Source organism: Pomacea canaliculata, linkage group LG9, assembly GCF_003073045.1.
Source record: "Pomacea canaliculata isolate SZHN2017 linkage group LG9, ASM307304v1, whole genome shotgun sequence".
Lineage (NCBI taxonomy): Eukaryota > Metazoa > Mollusca > Gastropoda > Architaenioglossa > Ampullariidae > Pomacea > Pomacea canaliculata.
In genome coordinates, this window is record NC_037598.1 from 20,435,552 (window position 1) to 20,462,127 (window position 26,576).

The 26,576-nt window shown below is 40.9% G+C and overlaps 1 protein-coding gene across 1 annotated transcript; it reads right to left on the reverse strand.

Moving 5' to 3' along the window:
* Positions 1-1,408: 1,408 nt before the first annotated feature.
* Positions 1,409-26,576, reverse strand: LOC112572512 (potassium voltage-gated channel protein Shaker-like). The gene is made up of 3 exons (XM_025252224.1): positions 26,011-26,576; positions 14,694-17,539; positions 1,409-6,091 (listed from the first exon to the last, which is right to left on the reverse strand). Exon 2 carries the CDS (start codon positions 16,968-16,970, stop codon positions 15,636-15,638), a length of 1,335 nt encoding a protein of 444 aa, XP_025108009.1. The 5' UTR covers positions 16,971-17,539; positions 26,011-26,576; the 3' UTR covers positions 1,409-6,091; positions 14,694-15,635.

Below are 26,576 nucleotides of genomic sequence, written 5' to 3' on the forward strand. Positions count from 1 at the left end.
AAACACTAATGGTTAAAGCGGAAGTGAGGGTCAGTTTGTTAGCCACTCATCTGCGTTTTACCGAAAGATACGAATACAGAGAAATGGGCGGAAAAGATCACGGTTGTTTTATAAACTGTCACAACAGTAAATAAAAAAAAAAAGTTAGGTGAAAAGTTAATATCATTTTGCTTTAACGATGGTAAATACTCAAAAACTTTAAAGACAAAAATTTCAGGTGTAAGCGATAAGAAGAGGGAACTTTTTGCTGAAAGTAAACTCGATGGTATGGGGTGGACATTATGTATCAGGATTTCAGATAAACAATCCGCACTCAGTCAGCTACATTTCAATATTACATGGTGGGTATGACAGTGAAAACATACAAGCATCACCTCAAAGAGCAAAACAGCTGTTTGCAGTGTCATCTCCAATGTCTCCACCAAGCAGAGAAAGAGATGCATGGAAGGAAAAAACACTTAGTGAAAATTAGCACTCTCACAAAATATACGTCAATATACGTTTTTTGACGTAAAGAAAGACGGTCAAAATATACGTTTTTTGACCGTCTTTCTTTGTGTAGCTTCAAGCAGACATATTCCCCTGCCTCTCACTGACATCCATGTAAGTAAGATTCATGGTACAACTGATACTCACATGAGACCTACTACAACTCATCACACAGCCTCTGACACTCCTTCCAACACTCTCAACGCTGTCGGAGCCTAAAAGTCTCATTGTTTACAGTTTTAAAAACACATGGTAAACAGTCTGGCTTTAATTTCAGTCTGGCACTCTGTTACAGTCCAACAAGCTTTCGATCTCAATACCTTTCGGTCTGTGGATCGCAGTAAAACTGGTTACCATGGCAGAATTTTGTGTAGTACTAAGCTGATTGATCGTCATTCGGTCTGGACCATAGACAAATAACATTTTATTACAAGAGCAGCTTTCCTACCCAGCCATTCAGGTTTCCATTTGCTGCTTAAAGATCGAGGCTAGTCTTAAATGTTTTTTTTTTAAATGATCTGGTTCAATTCATCTCAAAACAATACTTCATGAAATTCTAGACACCAATACCTTCTCTACCTCTGGAGAGATTTTAAACAAATTGCTGTTTGGTCCTTGTCTGCTCTTGTTTATTCAGAACACTATTGCCAGTTGGTTGTGCTATATTCACTTTCTCATCATCTGTTTCATGACTACATGACTTTTTTATTGTCGAAAGTATATCATCCTGGTTTTATTAACATTGACAGTCAGAGTTATTCACGGTCTCCTGAGGTTCTCCTGGAAGTATGGCGATCAGAAAATTGTACTTGTTTGCCGAAGACTTCATCTAATTTTGTTTTCATGTTATTATCACGGGTTTCAGTTTGTCTGCATGACCAAATAAAAACCTGGCATCACAACAACACAACACGATGTACTTCGTTTTACATATTTTATTCGAGTATTAACAACGCTTCGAACAGTAGGCAGTCTGTGGAAGAACAAGGAAGAGCAATAAATATCGTATAGGAATGTAGTACAAATCAGTATTAGCGTATAGGAATTTAAAAAGATAATAATGGTGTAAGAAAGATAAAATCGATGGTACAGTATAGAAAGTACGACAACATAGTTTGTATACACACACGTGCTTCTTTGAAGTTCAGTACAAAAGGATTTGTCATTTTTTTTGCATAGTGGTCAGTGGATTTTTCTTGCATCGGAAAAGAAAGAAAAGTTCTACAAGAATTTACCGAGTTTCTGCCGTTTATTTGTTGAAGTTAATGTAGAAGGATCACTGGGGGTGTGTATGATTTGTCATATTATGGTGCCACATCATGTAATGTGCTGAACTCCAGACAATATAATCTACCGGTCTCTCCATCCCCATGTTATAAATATTTTAATAAATTGTTATTAATATTTTATGATGCAGGAGATAATCTTCACCTATCCTGGTAAGTGTCAGTAAGTGTCAGTATTTTATGACAAGTTTTCGGAACACACACGTGAAATAACTACACACAAAACATGCATAAGCACGCGCGCCCATAAAAGTCATGTATATAGCATACTCATACACATACACATACACATACACATACACATACACATACACATACACATACACATACACATACACATACACATACACATACACACATACACATACACACATACACATACACACACACACATACACATACACACATACACATACACATACACATACACATACACACATACACATACACATACACATACACATACACATACACATACACACACATACACATACACAAGCTTCGATGGTAGCAGCTTTTGACATCAATCAAGACGATTTACTACTTAGCTCTTGTTTATGTGGTCACGCGCACTCTGATTATTATATTAATTAATTAAGGACACCGTTGATCAGGTTGTGATATTTATCTTAACCCGACTTCTGCCATCATTTTGCTTGCTTTCCACTTATCCCCCTGTCCCAATGAAATGCGATGTGAATGATTTGATTTCCTCAGAAAATTTGTTATAACACTCTTTTGCTTAATTTGTGTAAGGAATTATTTGCCGAGGCAATTCTGCCAACCAGCGGCTTGTACAACTAGAAGCCAGGCTGAGTATTGCTCACCATAACATCTTATGCCACTTACAAAATGGGGAATGGATGCTTCTTACTGCTGTTTGAAAACCGGGAACAGAAGAAGAGTTTTATTTCCAAACAAGTGAAAGCCTAAAAGGTTTCACTAAAAGCTTCTTTGTCTTACATTTTACTCCTCTTCATCTCTTTTATTGAACTCGGTCATTGATAGAGAATGGCGGTTAACTGCATGGATCTTTTCATTTATGTTTCTGTTCCCCTTCCCCTCCCACCAAAAATAAAAATAAAAAAAAATAAATTAAGGATTTCTCACCCATCTTAGTGATAACACATGCTCTCTCTGACTCGTTATCTCTTTCTTCACATACACACTCACATACACATGGACATATTCACATGCACGCTCACAGACACGCATACACGCATGCGCGCGCGTGAACTACAGGCCAAAGACATCAACAGCTTTCAACACAATTTTGCGCTTTTTCAGTTGACAACTGCTCAGCATCGATTGGAATCTTCCCGAACAAACCTCTGATAGAGACCGTCAACCGTCGCCGATTCAAACCTTGGTTCAGCACGTGTAACACGGGAGCCCGAAGAACAAGGCCTCTGTCGTGAAAGGAACCTAATATTTGGTTATTATTTATTAATGTCTGGAACATTCTGCGCACCGCACAGCTGCCCATTCTTTTCTCAAGAACATATATCGAGCTTCTGCTGGGCAATGAAACGAATTCTTTCTTCCTTCTTTCTTTTTTAAATGGTCTTCGCGTCCAAGTAATTGGGTTTCCCTTACCGTTTATCATTACCATCGGTAGCTCATTTTTTAAAAAATATCATATATTTACCCTGTGTAATCATATATTGGCCCTGTGTTGTCTAATCATCTTTCACGTGCATTGTGGGTAATTTTTTCATCGATGGCTGTTCCACCCACTTTGTCTGACAACCACATCCCGTAAATCATGTTGACAGAATTATTCCTTCTACATATTGTTGTCCACGCAACCATATCCTGTAGCTAAACTCTGTATTTTTTCATGTTCTTTGTCCACGATGGTCGATAACATTCGTCTGCGTCCTACATTTTGAAGAGATCTCTACTAAAGCAATAGTTTCTACATCATTCAGCTATTTAGCAGAATTTCTCGTGGTCACAGCTACATTTCTGTATTTTCTTACTTAGAAAAAAGGCCCCGATGAAATGATGAACTCTTGACAAGATCGAAGCTGTACAAAGAGCAGCAATCTTGAGGGCGTGCATGTCCAGACAAGGGAGGAGAAACTACTGATGGTCTAAAGACTCCATGTTGGCCTGCTCTGCGCATGCGCTGTAGATTCCCCCTCGGAAGGTTGTTAATGGAGGGGAAAGGGGGTAGCCTTAGTTGTTTGCCGATCAAGCCATCATATCGGTCCGCTGGAGGACGGGACAATGGAAGCGAGTGATGGTGGGCTTGTGATCAAAGACAGGATTCCAATGTAAACGCCAGAGAAACCCAAACACCGACGGACTGATTAAAAATTTCGTTCATTTATGTCAGTGCAGGCCCGCTCACACTCACGCGCTCTCAACCACACACTGGCACGTGCTTGCACATGTGTACACACACAGCCATGAATGGGAGACTGGGAGAGAGAGAGAACTGAAGACAGAGATGGAGGGAAGAGGGAATAAACTGAAAGGGAAAGGTGTCACGTGGATTGGAAAGTGGGACCGACAGTGTGCTGGTCTTCCTTGTCCCCGTGTCAGTGAGGATTAAAAGGTTCTGGGTTCAGATTTCGTCTCGGTCACGTTCTCTATATGTGTTTAGAGGCTTGGTAGTAAAGGTTTTTTTTTTTCTCGGAGCATCCCAGTTCATGAACATCTTCGACATAGTGCGAAATAAACACTAGGTAGAAACATTGTTTAACCTACAACAACAACATAAACTATTCTGTGTGCGTGTGCATGCGCGCACATTTCGAAAAAAAAAACGGTGAATGTGACACAACCCAGAAAAAAATCAAAACTAAATTTACGGAAGAAAAATTCTTGTTTTTCTCTACTTTATAAATGGTAGAGAGCTGTAAAAAGTGTCAGAAGATGACTCAGTGTAAATCTGCATTAACAATACAACGCTTGCAACACATCCCCATGCACTTGTAACAGTTTTTTCCCCTTTATAATACAACCTCTTGGTTTTAATTTAAGATGCATTCTGGGAACTGTGTTCTAGACAGATGATGCATGCTAATTTGTTGTTATACCATTACATTCAAAAAGATATTCTGTTTGCTAGGAAAAATACTAATACAAAAACCGACAGAAAAAATACTAACCTAGTAGGTAATAAATTGCACTTATGCTAAACTTACTCCAAGAACAAATAATTAATTTGTCATAAGAACATGCAGACACCTGTACTAAAACAGATATATTGTATAACAGACTAAAAGATACCCAACACATAAAAAGATATGAAAAATTGTACAAATATATTATACGACTACTTAATAAAAAAGAGAATAAATATACTGCTACACATAAAATGGAATCACTGCGTGCTGCTAGCTTCTTTGGAAAAAATAAGGACCACTGGTAAAAGTATGCAAACAATATTTTAAAAAAACATGGTTTTATTATCATTTTCAGACTAATACTTACTGTCACTCTCCCTCCACCATTGTAAAAACTATGAAATACTGGCTACAGAGTTTGAACATGCCCGTAAATAGACTACCTAAAAAACTACAATACGTTATCATTATTTTTTTTTTCGTGACTTAAAAGCTTTTTTATTTATGAAACTGTAAAACTATTTACCCCTTGAAATGGGCTGGTGGTCTAATAAATATCGTTTGTTTGTTCGCTCACCCATTCACTCATTCACTCACTCGCACAAAGAATAAGAAAGATGTTTTTCCCACCTCACCCAGCTCCTACGATACCGTTTCTGCCTAATTTACAAAATTCCCCATGGTGTTGACCAAATTATCTTTCTGAAGACATCGCGATCATGTGTGGGACCATACACAATAAATTGGTCTCTAATACCTCACACCTCACACCTCACACCTCACACCCCACACCTCACACCCCACACTTTACACGCTGGAGCCCAGGTGTGGGTGTCCTTTGTAAGGGCAAAGGTCAATGTCCTGTCGAGTTGAGTGTCAGTGATGCTACATCAACATGCTAAACTTTGTGCCAGAAAATTTTGCTTCTACAATGAAAAGATGAATTAACCCCTAAGCCATGCATTTCAGTCTACATCAAGATCCTTCTCAATGATTTATTCATTCACCAAATTCAGTATTCTCTTTTCATAGTTAAACAACTCAAGTGTAGATAGAAAAATGAACAAATAAATACTTACTATAACAAATGAGTAGTCAAAAGTGAAAGCTTGAAAACTTTACTTGATAAAAAAATAAAAAACCGATGAAAAGAGAATCGTATAAAGTGCCCCCTATGTAATGAAAGTGCAGGTGATGGCATGGGATATTTTGGCCAGTGAAGTGTCTGCATGCGCCAATCTGCAACAGACAAACAACAAAGTATGTTAGACTGTCTGTCTGCGACACCCTCTGTCTTTCTGTCCATCTGCCTCCTCTATATCTATCACAATCTCCTTCTGACCTAAAACTGTTCAAGCCTCAGGCTAGGTTCACCCTTCTCTGATTAACTCTCATGTCCCCTCACGTGCACGAAGTCAACGACTGCCAGTGGTGTCCACTTCTACATTTTTACAATAATTCCGGCAAGAACACGCAGTCCTCACAAAAGATGGTTCAGGAGCCCTATTGTCAATATAAAACCTAAAAGAAACTCAGTTTTTCTTCTTAAAATATAGCAAACAAGGACAAAATCATAGCAAACATATGAACATTGTCTTTTTACAATAAAGTGAACTGAAAAATGTACATAAATGATAAGAGCTGATGATATGTATGCTGCATGACTAGTGAGGTCACTGGGTGCACAATGAAAGCCTTTCTTACATTGGTCTTCAGTTATTCAGAACATTTTTGGTGTTTCCAAGGCTTTACTGATTCAGGAATTTTTATTATGTCTACTTGTATGAAGACTTGTCTATCTACATATACGTACGAGTATATAAAACAATACATAAATACAAGAAGAGATAGAGGAATGGATATCTACACCAACACATCATCACATCGATGAACTTTTTTTTTCAGATATTTGTATCTAATACATTGTCAACAATTGACTACAACACAATCAGAAATTGCAGAGATTAATTGACAAATAATCAGTGAAACTTCTTGTGATATTTGTCACCTTCACAATGACTAAAGATAAAGGCAAGTAGTAAATAAATAATTAACAGACTAGATTATCAGACTGTACAGCTCTGCATCTGCTTCACATCTAAGATTAAGCTTTTATTTTTGAATATTGGATTTCTTGGTTATAATACTGGAAAATAATTGCTACCAACTCGTTTCCAGGTTGGGACCAGCATAGCTAGTTAGTATGAAGTACACCTTGAGGGAACAACTCTGTGTAACACTCTCGTACCCCAAGGGTTCAGAATGCTAATTGTCTTTCCACTCACGCCATTGCAAAAGCTAGAAATTATCTCACACATGTCCTGCACCCATCTCCGAGCCTTGTGATCTTTTCCTCAGGGAGGTTGAGGCTTCTCTCCAATAAAAACATGACCTTTTGATTCTCTTGCCATTCTCCGTAAAAAGTTCAACAGAAAAATTACACCACAGTAAATGAATCTCTCGCACCTGCCCTGTTTATTTAATCTTTCAGACCATCAGATATCAACCTCGTTCAGCAGAAATTATCTTTACTTTCTTTCAAATGACGGAAGTAAGATATTTACTGTAGTACAAAGGATGACCACTTGAAGTCACTTTCCAGAAAGGTCCTCAGGAGCGAGACCAACAGACGGAATATTGTATCCACTTTGTTCTGTAGTCCCTTGGGCGGGAGACAAGTCGAGTTCCTTCTCGTTCTCGGAGCGAATATGTAAATGAAAGGGAAATGGTGTGCATACAGATAGAGGGAAACTTCTGTAGGATGTCATGTCATCACGAGCAGACCTCAAGTTGCACACAAACCCTCTGTAACATTTAAAAACGCGAAACTGTAACACTTGCACTGAATCTTTAGACACGACCTTTCCGAGTAAATTCCAAAGAAAAATTGTTTTAAATATTAGAAATTAAGTTTTATTTTATTTTAAATACAGTTTTTGTTTAAGTTTGTCACAACACCATAAAGAAAGTTTAATCATCAAGCTTCAGTGTCGTACACTGGATCCAGCTTAACTTTTATGGTAAAATTTCTGTTTTGATTATTAAACATTTTCTTTGATGTAATTAACTTTCTGAAAAGCTGAAATCTATTCGTTTTAAGCCCTGCTTTAATGTTTCCAGTGATATTATTCGTTTAGATGTTTGATATGTTGAAAACGTGGTATTAGAATTCTTGAAACCTTACAGAGTTATCTACAAATAGTAATCAGATTTTAATTAAAAATTTTGAAATGTCAATTATTGATTAAATTCATCAGTTCCTTGCCCTATTTTATGATAGAAAAAAATATTCTAATTAAATTTTTCTTTCTTTACAGTGTGTCAGAGGTAACTCTACACTTTGTGGAGTCAGAAACATTTTTCTCTGCCAGTCGAGTAACATGAAGCTGTGCGAGCTCTCCTGTACTTTAGAACACTTAAAAATGCTATCGGCAAATATTTTTACCTCACCCAGCAGATGATGATTAATGAACAATTATGACTGTGCCATGTTGACCCTAATTATCAACGGGGTCTTGATGATAATGATCATTAACGGAAATCACTTACTGAAAGAGCTTGCAAGTTAAATACTCTCATCAACAATAACCAGTCAATTATATTAATGTTCTGATTATTACGAACAAGAAAAGCTTGTGCTAGTAGTCACAACCGTCCTTTTAAGTACCAAACCCTCGAACCAACATAAACCTCAGGGTATGGGAACATAGCTGAACTAGAAAGAACATGAAACCGAAAGAGGAACAGTGGAACTTTCTGCAAGACTGTAAATACCGGGTAGAGGCATGGAACGAAATGCCACCCGAAACCCATTAGAGAAAGTTAAAAAATGTTTCCAAATCCCACAGCAATCCAGTGACATGTCAACTGCTGTCTGATACTAAAAGGAACTGGTATGATTCCTGAAAACTCTGGGAATCGGTAGAGATCGGTAGAAAGAAAGAAAGGAAGAAAGAAATGGTTGACTGTCAAGAAACGGTCGTAAATTAACAGGATGAGGGGCTGGCACGTTTCTCGGTTTCCCACTATCAGGAGGCTGGAAATGAAAATTCATGTTCTGCCGTCTACACCCACTCACATCCCAACCACCACGACTCCTTCCTTCTCCCTTCTTCCCTCCTGCAGACCCAAATCGTTTCTTGCATCAGTTGCGCTGTTCACATGGACAAACTGCAGGCCGACAATGGCATGCGGACTAATTAATACGGATCGCTAAATGATTACAGTTGATCACAGTTACACATAATCACATAATCGCTGCCTTTCACGTGCAGCTGCTGTGTGTTTACAGTCACGTGAGGTCCACGTCATCCACCACAATATGGCGCTGCGTGTCCCCTTGTAAGATGTCATTGAGTGCCAACCTTGTCTTTCGCCGTTACCATTTAAAGGAGACTAGTCATAAGTTAAAGGAGACTAATGGTCACCCAGAAAAAAATGCTGACGATCCGTAGGAGACTAGTGACGATCTAGGAGAGGTTAGTGATGATTTGAGGGAGGCTAGTAGGTCTCGAAAGGAGATTATGGAGAATTGATAGGGAACTCAAGAGCTAAGGGGACAGATCGGGTATAATTAATTAATTAAACATATTTTAAGGTTTAGTCATTTTTAAACAGGAAAAGTGACAGTAAATTCATTATCTGATATTATATTTCATAACTGTTGTAATGTAAGCCTAAAATTTCAAGTGAAATGATGTGGAAATGTTTGAAAAGGGTCAATTAAAATACACTCATACACACCCAAAGAAACGAATGCACACACACTCGCACGCACGCACCCACCCACACACACCCACACACACAAGCAGCAAACTTAATAAATGATAAAGGTGACTGTTAATATTCTGAGCCAGAACAAGACAAGAGGTGCTCTTTACTTGACAGAGAGGGATGGAGAGCCCGGATGTTGGCTTCACGTGCAGCGGTTTACGAGCTAATTATGCATACGACATGCACGGTGCTGTAAATTCACCTCAGCATCTCTTTCCCTCACTGCCTAATGAAAATATATGACTAATTTCGCTGTGAAGTTTTATTTGAGAAATTGTGATTCAGGCACAAATGAGGACGAAGAAATGTTACATCTGTTGGCGAGAATGTTTCTGAGTACGCGTTCGTTCGTGCATGTGTGTGTGCGTTGAGAGAGTGTGTGTGTGCGTGTGTATGTGTGATTCTGAGAACGAAGAGAGTGTGTGTGTGGTGAGAGGGTGCGAGAGAGAGAGAAGGGTGGGAGTGTGTGAGAGACAGAATATGGACGTGAAGGACCGCTGATGTCTGAGCTTTGCATGTTACAGTTTAGTAAACGGCTATAGCTATCATCATTAGTTTGCTAATAAATTTACTGCGGGCGATGGCCTATGTCCCCCAAAGGGAAGACAATTTAAGTTTTTTTCATCGAGCATCGCGTGCTGATTTACACTGATAAAAGTATGAATATACTCCGTGAGTAGACTCATCAGTCATTATTTCCCTTGCATACAAGTAAGGCAATGTATGTATTTCTGGATACTTGGATGGAGCATATGCATTGATATATAGATGAACCCAATATTTTTTATTAAATGGTGTCTATGAATGTATAAGAGGATCTAAACGACACGTGCTTGCATATAGATGTAGCCTATGTGTGTATAAATGTGTGGATGGATTATAGAACCTGTGTACATCTTTGTGTCCTTTTGGAACTCAGCTCTACACAAATAAATATACGATAAGGTTGATTCCGAGACGGTCAGAAGAACCAACTGACAAACTTGAAGGAGTGGACTGGATTCCGTGCAGAACCTGCTCACCATTGCTCAAGGCCTGAGTTGCGGGCCTTGGCAGGCTTTATCCATGTGCTCTCCCCTACCCCAACTTTCTGAATGTCAAGAGATGAATGAATGAGGTTAATGAAATGATGCAGAAAATAGATAACCAAAACAATAATACATTATTATAAATAATTAACAGAAACAAGTAAACGTAATTTTTTATTGCCTTTTTCTAATTTCTACAACATTTCTAAAAAAAAATCTAATTTTATAATCCAGATATATTTGACTGCACCAACTTGATGGCAATAATCGTTTATGTCATGAATGACAACTAAAGCAGTGTTAACTTCAGCTCAATGCTGCCTCCCCCTCCCCATGCTATTTTACATATCAGAGTAAAAAGCTGACGAGGAGATCGACTGTGAAGCTGCCCACCATGATACGGGTGTTTCTGCTACCCCCAAGCGCTCAACTCCCCCTTTTCCTTTATTTTCGCCCAGCACGTGCCGTGCTCCTGCGTCCAGAGACACATTACGCAAATTGCACGTGCCTGCCTATTGCCTGTATTATCCTACAGTTGTCAGGGAGCCAGATCGGGACAGGGGAGCTCCCATTGGGCGTCGAGAAAGTTCTGGAGATGCCGCGAGCAACAGAATCGTGGGGTGGGTGGGTTTCGGCACCAGGTCAAAAGGTTAGTTTTGCTCTGTTGTGGTATTTTTTTTTCTTTTATGCAACAACTGTAGTTGCCAATCTTCGACAGACTTTTGAACAACGCTGAGTTTCTGGACGCGTTTGGGTTTTTGTTTCGTGGGTGGTCAACGAATCTAAACGACCAAGCGGAATAGTAGTAGAGGATGACGAGTGTTGTTGTAGTTGTCATTATTGTGAATTTTACTTTGTAATCGTCATCAGCAGCATCATCATTCGGGAGCCGAGATATGAACACACGACAGATTGCTTAAGTTCACCACTGCACCGCCATTGAAAGCATCCAGAGAACATCCCCGGATGTTTGTGAATGGACAGCTCTTCTGTGCGTTCCCTATCCCCCCCAACGCTTTTAACATGTCATGGATTAGGTACGATACATCAAGCATTGCCGTTTTCATGTGTGCGCATGCCCAGTAACGAGCCTGCTTAATATCGATAGAATGTTCGAGTTGTTTAATAAACAGTTTTGTTTTCAGCAGAAATGTATAATGCAAATCAATTTGAAACAAAAGAAAAACGTTTGTCATTACGGCCAGAAATCGATCGACTTTGGGCAGATCAACCACTGCGCATGCCCAAACGATAAAACGGAAAAGGAGGATCCCTGGCGCCAGCAGTGCTGAATCACGCATTGAAATATATGTTTGCAACATTTGCTGTAGAAAATTTGCCCTTTGATCCTTGTCGTATTTATTTTACTCCATTTACATTTAAAGAACTTTGTGCGAGTCTGGTCCCAAAATGAAATTGCGTGTCTCACACAAAGCTCCAGGAATTCCTTTGTTACCTTTGAACTCTGCATCAGAGTGGCTCCGAGCAACCGAAGGTCAGCGTATATACGTGATGTAACAACAGGATGATTCAACAGTAAATGATGGGATTTTTTTTTTTTAAAGAATCTCAGATTGTCATCCCTTTAGACAAAGTTGGTTCAGCAATAGTTCAGTTTACTTCGAGAGATGTGTTTATCCTCTTTCGATCATATTGTCGAGGGGAAAAAACCCAATATTATGTCTATTTAAACAGTTGCTCTATGAACTCATTCTTATTGAAAATATGAATATAATGTGCTGTCAGTGCGTGTTAAAAAATATATAGTACATTTCTAGCAGGACTTCAGTTTCCCACGAGAGCAAGGGGAGCTCAATATGAAGCTACATAACACGAGGATGCGCGTTCTCATCTCACTGCCGCAGCCTCCTACCAACTCTGCCGGCAGAAATAGGTGAAATACTAAAAAATGACCGCTGGATTGCTGATGGGTCTCCCTGTTGACCGGGAGGATCTGCATGGGGTGCGAAGGGAGTGTGGAGAGTGGGGAGAGGGGAAGCAACTTTCAGATGGGTTGGTAGTAAGCATGCGTGGTGTTTGCAGCACACAAGTGAGAAACTAGGTTTGGCGAGGGGGACTCATGGAGGGAATTTAAGTCATATAAGGATCACGTCGAAAGGAAGGACAATGAACTCACGCTCGCGAACAGCACGAAGAGCAGGTAACCCGAGAAAAGTCGCCGCTGACGCATCGCTACGTGTTGCGGGCCTTTGCTTACTGTTCCTCCCTCTACCCCACACCCCACCCCACCCGACCTCTCCTGGCCCCCAGCCATCGCCATTTTGGATATCGATCTTCACGTCTGCGCTTTAATCTCTTTATCTCTGAACGAACCGCAGACAAAGGCATGCTAACAAAAGCCCTCGACATCCTCATCACACAGGACACTTTCCAGAACACCACGTTAAAAAAAAAGAAAGAAAGAAATTGCAAACACATTCGAAGCTGTTGTGCGTTTACTTTATTCTGCATCCTCTTTCAGTCGGATAGCAGAGAACTGTGCTTAAAATTTGCGACCTCGTCAACCTCGTGCTAACATTTGTGACGCCTTCAACCTGGGGAATTGCATCCCTTGCTTACATCCAAGACCTGTTTACTATGCTAGCATTTGCGGTCTCTTTAATCTAGGTACTTGCTAAATGTGCTAACCTTTGTGGGGGAAAAGAAAAACAAATAGCAGAAGAAATAAATGAAAGTAAAGCAGGGAAGAAAGGAGGAAAATAATTAGCTAAATCATTAGTTTCTGTGTCCGTACAGACGTGTACTTTCATGTCCTTCGTGTTCGATTTTGCCTTTTTCTAACTTTTTTCTAACTTGTCAAAGAATGGAAGAAATGAACTAAAGATATTGCATGGTAAATGTTAATACAGTTATTTGTCAACGACTCTGCAGAGGATAATACCATAACCAGAATAACACCACTGGGTCTACCACATACATAAATATATTTACCAATGATGGAGAGATCAACCGAGGGTACACTACACAGTCATTTCCATTAAAATATCCCCAAGATTCACTACCCAGAAGACATTTTGCAAAAGGTCTAGTCATATCTCTACCTCTTTGAAGACTTGAACGATTTCTTGTGGACTGAGTCATTGTTGTTTAAGCATCCAGCGCCCCTGACTTTCGATCTGAGACTGTCTTGCGTAGGTTAATAACTGTTTTGCCATGACTACGATGGACAAATATTGTGAGTTTTCCTAGGAAATTATCGACCTTTTGTGCCAGGGACACATGATGGATATTTACATTCTAACTGAATTCAAACCGTTTCGACTTCTTACAAACGTTGAATTGCACCAGACAATGGCAAAAGCTTTTTGTCTCTCTGAAAGGTTCCCTAAAAGCAGAACTAAATATACAATAGTGAAGATGGAACTGCAAATTGTGCCAGCCATCTTTTGCATACAGGAGGTCATCCTAGAGAAACGAATCGACAAGGGACACAAGCTTAAAGCCTGATAACTTTATTTTTTTGAAAACTCAACCTGCACAGAGAGAGGTCAACAGCCCTGACATCAGAAAGGATAATGAATGTGCTTGTGTTATCAAAATTATAGCCAGTGGAATGAGGTTATCCAGCTGGGATCATCTGGTCTTTTGTACAAAGTCACCAAGAAAGGATAGTTAAAGCTATAACGACTTCATTAAATAACATCAGAGAATGAAACATTAATTAAACATTGACAGACAAAGGCCGGTGACCAACATACTCGCTGCAGGTCACCACGTTCCTTTAGCACACTGCTTGTCTTCATTAGAAATTTATATTTAGAAAATAAACCTTTAGAATTGATTAAAATTGTGTGGATTCACAGATTTTGTTGGTGAAGCAGGATAACGGCATCAGCGCTGGATCTCATTGGATCACGTGACCTAAGACAGAAGTCTATTACAGGTATACTCCTGCACCATCCAAAATCAGGTTTGTAAACATAGTAAAAGTTTTGATTTTTCTTTTGTTATTATTATTTTTAATTTCTTAAACTTTTTCGCTACCAACGTGTAAAATATGACATAACACATGTACTCACCATGACATAATCCTGAAGTGCAACATTTTCTTTTGAATCCCCAAGGTTGAAGAAGGTGCAATATGAAAGATCTGCCAGTGAATCGAAGGCGCGAAGCTGCTAAAATCTCCACGTGTTCTGAGTTGCTGAATTCGGCGAGAAAGAAGTTCTTGAAAAACCCGTGTCCTTATTTTGAAGCGTTCACATTTTGTCCCTCGTGTTCTCATCACTCATCCGTCTTCTGCTTCTTTCGTTGCTTGAAAACAGGGAGAGAGAGAGAAAAAAAAGATTGATAACAAGGAAAGTTCAAGCTAGAAACTGACAGAGAAAAAAGCCAAAAGAAAAAGAAACCCTAAATATTAATTTGAGAAAATTACAGGCCAAAGTCTGGGCACTCATTTAGAAGCCAGCTCGAGCACTGCGCTCCTGTGTGCGTTTTCCATATTCAACGCAGAATAAATAAATCTGCTGTTAGGTTTGGCCAATCGGTCCTCTTCTGTCCCTTGACCTGAGAAGTCGTTGGGTGGGGAAGGGTTGCGAGGGATTGGGGACTCAAGGGAAGCCACAGCGGACAGTTTTGGTAGACAGCATCGTCAAGCCCATAAACATACTTTTGCCAAAACGAGGCCCACTGTGTCCTCAAGAGACTATTTCTCGTGTCTAGAAAGGCGAGCGGTCCGTGGAAATAAATCAACAAAAGTTCGACCAGAAACTTCTTCGGTAGTGAAGAATCTAAGTTTATCCCTTTTTGCATTTTCTGATGACGCGACATTTTATTCGTTGGGGGAATAGATCCTCCTTCTCTTTGGATTGACAGAAGGATTGACACACTCAACAGATCTTTTCCTATGCAGAATACACACGAGATGGATAATTATCTTAGAAGATGTAGCAATAGTAGAACATCTTTATTTTCATTTCCAGCCACCAGAACTTTAAAGAATGTACACTCATGGATTCACATCATTGTAACCGTCCCCGGCCCGTCTTGTGAGCGTAGAATTTGTTAAAATTTTCCGTTATGAACGGCACGGGGATAGACAACGTCAGCACGCCAGCCAATGCACACATCATCCCCACCACTTTCCCCAAAGGCCCCACCGGAACCACGTCGCCGTATCCTATCGTCGCCATGGTAATGATAGCCCACCAGAAGCCTTCCGGGATGGACTTGATCTGGGAGCCAGGAATGCCTAGCTCCGCGAAGTAAACGGCAGACGAGAAGAGAAGGATGCAGACGACTAGCGCGACGAGAAAGAGGACCAGCCCGCCGACGCTGGCTTTGAACGTCAAGATCAGCACCTGCAGCCCCGCGGAGTGCTTCGTCAGCTTGAAGACCCTGACCAGACGAATCACCCGCAGGAAGGCAAGGCTGCTACCGGAAGTGGAGTTCTTGCAGTCCGTGGTGGCCAGCAGGTTGAAAAGCGTGACGTAGAAAGGTATAACCGCCGTAACGTCCACCATGTTCTTGAAGTCCTTGATAAAGTCCTTCTTGCTCGGGCAGACGATGCTTCGGACTATCAGCTCCAGAGTGAAGAAAGCCGTGCAGATAGTCTCCAGGATGAAGAAGGGTTCCACCAGGATCGGCTTGCCGTCGGATGCGCAGTTATTGACCTTGAACTGCGGCAAGGTTTCGATGCAGAAGATGGCGATGGATGCGGTGGTGACGACCACAGACGTCACGGCCATGACGTAGGCAGCCAGGGAAGTTTCTGGGTACTCCATTATCATCCAGATCTTGCGGCGCAGCCCCCGTTCTGGCAGCAACATCTTTTCAGCCACGTAGCCTTCGTTCTTGCGGTACTGTTCCACCACCTCCCGTTCGATCTCAAAAAAGTCCAACTCGGACAGGAAGATGTCGTCCGGAACAGGCGGCGGCCGCTTGAGCTGACCGCCATACTGGTAGTAGTTGAAGATTGCATCGAAGGTGGGCCGGTGCCGGTCGAAGAAGTACTCGTTCTTCTGCTTGTCGAAGAACTTCTGCCGCTTGCACGGGTCGCCCAGCAGCGTGTCCGGGTGCCGCTCCAGGGTGGTCCGCCACGTCTCGAAGTACTGACCACTGACGTTGATCGTAATTCGGTCGCAGGTCTCTAGCTGGCACTTGTGCCCTCGAGGTAGCTGCTCGCCGGTCTGGCTGACGCAGGTTGGGGGCCTGGGGGCCGTGAGCAGGTTCCCCCTCTGGCCGTCGCGGTCACCTCGATGGTGGAGCCACATTTCATCGCCGTCGGCATTGATGCGCTCGCGGCTGCTGAAGGTGCGCCGGTACGGCGCCTGGTTAAGGAGCGACACCACCGCCATGGCTGCAGCAACATTTCTGACGACCACCGCTACCTTCAAACTGTTAAGACACGCACGGTCTTCGATGTCACGTGAAACTTATCATTTCAGATTCTTGTCTGATTTATCGTGAAACATTAATAATTTTTTTCTAAAATGTTTAACAAGACATCAGGCTTCAGTCTTCTGGCTCCTGATGATGCGAACGTTGTATCTTGTCCTTCTCTGAAACATTGATATTTTAGAGTTTTCTCTGTGTTTCTTACTTTCTTTTTGGTTCTTGAAATATTCTTGTCACTGATTCTTACTTTTTGGTCAAGGACTGTGTACACGTTCTTCATGACCAATGTTGCTGACTGGTGAAGTCCAGAATCTTGACCACCCTGACCAGTTCTCTGATTGTTTGAGTTTATTTCTTGTTTCCTTTTCATGCAGATTTCACAAGATGCTGCAACGGATGTTGGCCGTTCCTGTAGGGTTTCTTTGCATATTTCAACCTTTCTCAGTCATGTATATCCACATGTGAAGTCGTCCTTTCCATCGGGTCACATTGTCTCTTTTATACTTCCCCAGTCTTCCCCTTGTGACTCCTGAAACACACACATGCTGAAGTGAGACTTCAAAACATTAATCCAAGTTTTCATTTCGATGATATATTTTCATTCTTCCCTCGTGAATTATGATCTGAACTTAATTTGATGTTGGTTAGGAAGAAGGAAGAGCGTTGATCCCCTAGGCACCGATAAATGACAAAATTTCAAGTATAGATAAATAATATGACAATAACGTTTCTCTATTATCAAGGATTAAAGGACAAGTGTGTTTTTGTGTAGCCATTACTCTAATTGTTAAAGGCATACACAGGTACCACAAGAACAAAATGCCTGAAAGAAGAAAAGAGGAAAATATGAAATAGAATGAGCAAAGTGGAAAAGTTGTTGTTGTTGCTGTTGTTGAATGTTTGTCAGCAATCCAGTTTCATGTGGCAAAGAAAATCTGAGATTGTCTTAACATTTCGGAGGAGAATGTTTTAAACTTACAATAAATGTCTTGATGATAAGATTGTCGGTTGTATCAATCTGTAACATCAGTATCGTACCTTTGAATGCATCATTCCGACAAGAAACTAGAATGGATATAACAATGACTACTTCCTTCAGTTATTTATAGTGAACATTCACTTTAGCCTTGTGGTTAATGCTCTGAACTGTGGTTAAGAAGGTTTGCAGGCCTGCTCGGACCTGACTGTGAATAATTATTTACAGGAGAGGTAAGGGCAGCTGTTATTGGACTTCTTACCTTTACTCGAAGAAAATTTCCTTCGGTAATGAGTGCGACAATCAAATTAAAGAATCTCAACTCAAAAAGTCTTCGATAATAGTGTTTTGCACACAATTTAATTAACTCGTAAGAACTGACTGTTTCTAAGGCTAAATATATCTTGTGAAGCAAAATCAGCAGCAAACTGAAGATGGCAATCAATAACAAAATTGTAGAGTGACTTAATTAGCCCTTGTTGGTCACCAGTCTAACTAGAGACTTCTGTTCAAATTTCATCCCTATTCTCTTTGTTGTTATTTATTTATTTATTTATTCATTTATTTATTTATTTATTTATTCCACTTTACAGAACAAAATAGAGTTTTGATACAACCTGACAACGAAAGGTCCAACATAGCAAAATAGTTTTTATCAAAGTAAAATATAATAAAGTTCATGACACGAGCGGGTTGTATCGGAAGGTTCGTGAAAGAATTTGACCTTATCTGATGCTGTACACTTTTTTAATTTTGCCATTTCCTGTACCCATAGTTCGCTGCGGCGCTCACATTTCCGGGCTGTAACTACTTGTCTGTTTTGATCGATGTTGCTACAGGGAAGAGGTCGTAGGTCAAATCGAGAAGCGACTTGGACCTTGAGACGTAAGAATAAAAGGACAGTTATATGTTAAGTTATATGAATGCCCTCGTAGAAGGTTATGACCTATTGAGGTTTACATTAACAGCGGCTTGTCTATTGGAGAGATTTTACAAATGAGCAGGACATTTGGAAAAGTCCATCGAGAACCAAAGGTCTGCAAACGTCTTGTCCAAGCAGCTCCAGAGATGGAGCTTGGATCATTTACCTAAATGAGACTGACGACTCGAAGCCCATAGAAGGGTTTGTTTTCAGAGCTTAAACGGATAATCCTTAGCGCGTATTTTACATAAATGAGTCAACTTCTACACCTCGCTAAGGCCACTCCTCAGTCTGCAGAACATGGAGAAGCTCCCCAAAGATGGCGGAATTTCAGTGAGTTTATGACTCATCCCACTGTTGCCTGCACTACAGCTTAACACATAAAGATGGTCAACATTCTCCTGTTTGCTGGTAAATAGATGTCATCGTAATAAAGTAACAGTTAGTAATCAAAGAATGGGCTTTAAGGGATTCTCCATTCGAGAAGCAGTTGAACGTCTGCGAAAACCTGCCAGAAGACCGGCAGTTGTGCAGTGATACACATCACCAGTAGTCTGGCCCCACAGGATGACAAGGCACCAAACAGAAAGGACTGGACAGCGATGTCAACAGTCTTGTGTCATCTGTCATTTCTAACCAACCACAGCAAACAGTTCACATCGTCCATCGATTCAAGACTCTGTGTCTGGAGAGTTTATTGAGATTTACGTGACATTACCTGACAATGATGGGAAGGCGGTGTTCAAAGAAAAGTTTGTGGTTACCAAGAGCTCAGTCAGAGCTCAAGTTGTCGGCGACACGGCCATCGGTTTGCTATGTTGTCCAGACGTTGCTCATGGTTACTCATTTGTTTGGCGTGAGTCTGTGTCCTGAGGTTTTCAAGTCCATACACCAGACCATTGTGTTTTACAACAGACCTAGCTACTATCTACATGGCAGTGATGTCGGCAAGTTTTATATAAGACTCTGCTGTCAATGGCATGTCTTCCATGTCCATCTGTTCCCTCTCTTTTGCAAGCTGCATCCCCTCTTCCTGCTGGGCATGCTGGATCCTATCAGGTTGGATCACAAAAGAACTAGAGAATTCCTGTTCCATGGCATCTAGCAATAACATTTATTTATTTAATAAGTTAAAACCTCGCTGTGATAGGAACAATCACACTGAGAAGCATTCTGCTTCACGTGGTACTTCGCAAGATGTAGTCAATGCAGCTACTCAAGGGAACCCCAGCATTCACAGAAACATTTTCGAAGCGCGCTGACGGCAGCCAAGAATCGAACTCTATTCCCGAGGAATGGGTAGACGGCTAAATGGTCCTCACATCGATCGCGTGCAACAGTCCTTGACTGAGGAGACCTCTTCATCATATAATCATCAACTGTTCAGCTCGTGATCAAAGTGACTATTCGAGTGTTTTTCCTGTTTTCATTCAAGTTCTCGTACGAGCTAAGTGTTCTGTATATTTATGAACAAGTTCGTCAGGCCGTTACTATGGTGACTGTGATATTTCTGACATTGTTTCGTGTATGGATAGTGACTTTGAATGGTTGCGGATTTTTTGTTGTATTTGTTTTTATTGTAGCGGTCTGTGTAAAGAGTTGTGTATTTTGATTGTGAAAGTTCGTGTGCGTATACGAGATAAAGACAGTCATGGCGCCTTCCCTAACAACTATTTGCGCTGTCCGCGTTTCTGGATTCTTTTTATTCTCACAGAATCCATTCACAGACTGCTTCTGGCATCGATCTTCGTGCATTGTTCCCATCATCTCCTTTATCACAAACTGATGAAAATTTCAAACTGGCCCAGACCTTTGCGACTGAAACCATCCTTGACAATGAACAACACCGAGTTCGACCAAGGTATCAGAAAAATAACGATTCCAAGACAATATTTTGATGTAAGACAAACAAACTTGTTACACTACAGTAGTAACTATCCAGTGTTCGACCAATCGTGTGCGTTAAGCTCAATGAATGATGTTTACACTTCCAAGCCTATTAACTGTTATTGTTGCTGTAGGCTTCATTGGTTCTCTTGGTAAAAGTTGTTTGTTCGAGGGAATACATATTGACAGGGTGTGTAACTGCCGGCTGCCTCATGGGGACATAATACGTCATGTTGACACTCACAGTGTCTAATGCATCCCCTGCACCTGATGCTCTCCCTTCCCACTCTGTCGGAACAACGTAAAAGCGTCTGTTTGTGTGTGTGTGTGTGTCAGTGTGTGTGTCAGTGTGTGTGTGTGTGTGTGTAATTTCCTACACGCTTTATAATTAATGATAAAAAAAAGTTTCTGCACTAATATCTTCCATTAATCAAGGAGGATGCACAAAAAATTCATTCTCTACAAACAGCTCATACAATCAAATCTGCAAAAAAAAGAACAACAAGAAGAAGAAACAAAAAAACCTTTATCTTCCAAAATCTGTCAAACGATCACCCTAAACATTCATTCAAACGCGCACAGCTATTAGAAAAAAGCCCAGAACAGAACAAAAAGAATGTTTCTTTTTTCTTCCTTTTTTTTCTTCTCTCTTTTGTTTCTTTCTCCTTTTTTCGTGGTAACGGAGAATGTTATCTTTAATACATAAAATGGTGATAAATTCTCCTCCTCTTTTTTTATTTCTTTTTGATCAGTGCTAGATCAGCGAGAAATGTCCAGCAATTAATTTAGAGTAATTCAGTTTTGATGTGTGGTACAAAAATATTTCAAGGTATGTCATATTGCCTTTGTGAATGACTATGAGGAGAGAAAAAAAATTAATTAAATTCATGGTTAATCAGCTTTCGTTCATTCAGAAACACGCATGTCGTCAAAGTCGGGTGGCTGGCTAGTCTGGTCTGTTGCTAAACAACTACCCCGAAATAAACACCAGCGATGATTCACTGAGGTTATGCAATCTCAGGAAACCATCCTATGATTAAAACCTGCTACACTCGTGTCCGTAAGTCAATACGAACCTTGCTCGACCCATTCACACAACACCAATGTTTTCACAGTTCACAAACCGTCCTGCTATTGATCTCGCCGTCATCCAGAGAAAGAAAATGTATATCTATACACAACGAAGTCAGACAGGCGGTTTGTCCACCAACACATCACAACTAATCTTTCATGTTAATCTGGACGACTGTATGCTGATGCAGTCAAATGCTGACGCAGGGAAAGAAGAAAAAAAAAAAGAACAGACTGAGAGAATATATGATTTAACCATGAAAACATCTATACAGTATACTCTTGAGAGGCTGGAACTTGCGTCAAACTCAGAAATAGAACTCGGCGATCGACATCATCGGGACAGCAAATCGCGGGCTTACACGGCTACCCGGCTGCTGACGTTGGAATCGTAATGACATTTTCAGCAGGTAAATAGATGAACTGTGAGAAACGGGCGATGTCGGGACGAGAGTGTCCCAGAAGACAGCTGGCACAACGAATGCGCATGAATCTGGGGTCACCTACCTAAAGCGCCGGGGTCACGAAGCGTGTCGGGGATGGGCTTGCACGAGATGACAAAGCAGCCATGCGGAGAGCCGGGCTTCATCAGCAAGCTCTGACGCACCCTGATATCAACTGTATTATGGAAGAGCATTTTACTTTCAGAATTACTGTGTCATTCTGTCTAAAGGTCTTTCTCCTATAAATTGTATTTTTTGTTAACTTTATAAAATGGACGACTCCATTGACACCGTGGGAGGCTAGAAAATTTCTAGAAAAGAAGTCCATGGAAAAGATGTGGAATGACCGAAAAAATTTTTTAAAACTTTAAAACTTCAATACAATAAAATATAATACAACTATTAATCCGCAAGGGCAATTCCATAAAGTGTTTGCGCTAAACAGACACATGTTGAAATAATTTTTTTCTCTCTCTCTCTCGTGTTTGTTTTTTTTTTATTTTTATTGTTTTGTTTTGTTGGTTGGTTTGTTTGTTGTGGGTTTTTTTTGTTGTTGTTGTTGTTGTCGTTTTTGCACTAGCAGCATGTAATGCATGTTTGCTTTGTGGTAATAGATGATTAAGCTGGATGGGAAACCTCTAAAAGATAATCAAAGGGTTTGGAGTAGATGTTGTAGGAATCCCTCTTTGAACTTTTACAGACTGGATTCCGTCCTGTGGAGATCTGAGGAAAGGTTGTACCAAAGAACACTGCCAGAATATTTCAGGCTCGTCTTAAACAAGTAAATTCTCGGTATGGGGATACTGAGATTGAGAGAACCGGTAAGCTGACATACCATGTGCACTGAGGCACTGTAATACAAGGTGTAATTTAAACACTGAGGCACTAAAACACTCTAAGGTGAGTCAACATCTCAGCAGGGATGGGCAAGCTACTTTTAATTTGTAGCTGGCTAGGCTACAGCTACTTTTTTTCAAAATGTAGCCAGCTACACTACAGCTACAATTTTGCAAAAAGTAGCCAGCTACTTTGGGCTACTTTTAAAATGTAGCCAGCTTTTTGGCTATTTTAAAGCGTGATGTTATAACAAGTTAGCTGTAGCCAGCTGTAGCAACATACACAAACATCAAACATACACACAAAACACTATTACTTGCTTTACAAAGTTTTATTATAATAATGAAACGGAGAACTGCGATATACCGACAATTTTATTTAGTGAATCCATAAATGCTTTCATTCATTCCTTGCACCCTTCCCCCCGGCCTTTTTCACACATAAGTACACGTATTTTACGATTATATTAAACATTCTGGATCTTTTTCCTCATCCTGTTTTAGTGACAAAAGAAATTATATAAGTTTTTCCGATAAACATTTGTTTTCTATAACTATTTGTTCCCTATTATGGAATTTTCATGAAAATGTCAACCTCTTATCAATACTGTGACAATGAACAACAGACATTGAAATAAATGATTAGCATGAATATAAGAAAAACACTGCTTAATCTAATTTAGGCAAGCAGATCATGCTACAGTCGTGAAGTAGCCAACATGTAGCCAGCTACAGCTACTTTCTAAAATGTAGTACGGCTACAAGCTACTTTTTTTTAATTTGTAGCCGGCTAAGCTACAAGCTACATCCCCATCTCAGCATCCTCTCCCAACAATGAAACTCAGATTCACCTCATGGCAGCTTTGTGCTGTACACTATGGAAGCTAATGCAAATATCAGCACGCCTTGCCTGCGAAGGACAACATAAAGGTAGCCATTACCCTGGGATAATGACACCCTCGACAGTAATCATGAAGGCGGCTTAATAGGATACAACAATGTGTGCCAAAAAAATGTAATAAAGAATTATGTTTCTACCCTCGCGTAATTGTTGGCAAATGCTGTTCTTGAGAAGGTGATGGAGGAGAAAGCTCTCAAGCAGCAACGACGGCCAGACTTCTGGTTGTGTCCAGAGAAAAGGCAATAAAGACTTGACAAAAACACAAACAGGAAGATGGTCGTTAGGTTTTATCTTCTCTTGATTGTATTTAATCTCCTCTGCTCTCTCCGACTTGCAAAGATAGAGTTCACTGAAACACTTTCCTCCTGAATGTTTACAAACAACCGATGGGAGAGAGAAAAAACAAGGCTGTTTGATTGTTTTGTCTTTTGCGTGGGACTTCAATGAGCTCCAGCCTGGGCCAGGTCTTTGAGTAGACGGTCGAATGCTTCTGAAAATAGCAGCAAGGCCGTTGTTGTTTGAAATGCAACAGATCCTGTTAGTGTTGATGCCGAGCCACGAAGCACTGAGTCGATTTTTCAGTCAGGCTTTCAGTGTTTGCGTGTCCGTGCATGCGAATGGGAGTGTACTGCACGTGCTGTGGACGTGTGCTAATCCAGGTGAGCACCGAGTGTGCGGACAGGGAGGAAAGCAAACACAGAGACATACAAAGCACACGGAGCATTATTCCCTCGACCGTCTCTCTCTCTATCCAGTCCGGTGTAGGTCAATACCATGGTCACCGTTCTGATGCAAGGAAAGTAAACATGGAGACATAGAGAATACATGGATTTCACATTCTCTGGATTGCTCTCTCTAGAAAGTTCTGAGTAGGTCAAACACGTGGTTAGAATTCTGCTGTGAGGTAAACTAAAATGCAGAGACAGAAAGAACACATTAAACTGCTCTTCTGTTTTTTCATGGATTGCATTTTCCCTGGATTCAGGCTCTGTCTCCTCAGCATACCAAGACTGGGTCAATCACTTTGTCAATGTTCTGATGTAAGCACGTTTGCGACTATATTTTGTTCCATATTTTGAGATTTTCCATTCTGCATGTCGTAAACATTGACCACATACTTGACCCACGTGCACTTGCTTCAATCCGTGTGTATAATACTGTTCAAGCAGAATTTAATAATTCCTCGATGCTCCTGATTACAATACGTATCGGAGAGGACAGTGTATATAAACACCACATTTACCGTTTAGTCTACGAGGCAACACACAGTCCTCAGAAAATAACCATCAGAAAAAAACCAAATAACCATCAACACTCTCAACATCACCCATCAGTTCAAGCCTATACAGCAAGTGGAACAGAGGGTGGGTGCGGTTTGGTTGGGTGGGGTCACCTAGAACAAGAACTTCAAAGTAGGACAACTCCTTCCAAGGATTTAACGGTATTGGTTTCTTCAAGATCTTAAAGGAATCGGAGGGTACAGGATAAAGTCTTTTAATATCTTATTTATTACTCCAGTTAATAGATACGACTTATTTGACGATGACCTATTAAAACTTTAATCTTGGAAGATGTATGAATTTCACAAGTCTGAGGTGAAAAAAAGCAGACATCAGAGAAAAAATTGAGATAAATGTTTATAACAAGACATGCATACGAAATCCTGTTTCTGGAAGAAAGAAAAGATTTTTGAACAGACACACAACAATTATAACGTGCACAGCGCAGACAAAAGATTTGCAGAGCGATTGACAGAGAATTTGGTATCGAGGCGATTGTCGCGATCCTTTGTCTTACTACCCGAGCTTTGACGAGCAGCTGTGGAATACCACACGTCATCAAAGTTTGATGTAGTCTATCGTCGTTCTCTTTTAGTTTAAGATTAGTTTTCATCCACGAAAAATATTCAAAAGAACGCAGCTGCCATGCGAAAAGAAAAAAAAATTACGTGAAGTTATACTCACAGAAAATATCTTTTCCTCCGGGACAGAAGAGGTTTTCAGTCTGTGACTGAACGATCAGAATCCTCCCACAAGACACGTCATAGGCACTTTAAGGGGTGGAGGAGGGGAGAGAGAGAGAGCACAAGGCTGTTCACAAAGGCGGGTACGAGCCGCTGATGTGGATGTTGTTGCAACTGTTAGTGACATGATGAGCGTTGCGACTCCGAGGTGGCGGAAATGGAACTGCACGAGCTGGCGGTGGTGAGGCGGCGTGCGACAACGCTGCGCGGCAGGGCGGCAAGACTGACATCTAGCACCTTGCTGCAGGATCTGTCGCAGTCGCGCCGCTGCAGCCGGAAGATGCCGCGGTCTGCGACAAGTTGGTCCTCTTTGTCCTCCGTTTCGCTGCGTGCGACAAGCGTCGTCTGCTTGTGCGGCTTTTTTTTTTTTTTGCAGCCGCTTGCTGCAGCCTCTACCACCCCCACCTTTCCACATCACCCACTCCCAGTCCCCGCGCAACGGACCCGTGGGAAGCTGCGTGCATCTTTCATTGACTGATTTTCCCCCCCTACAGTTGAGGGCCTCCT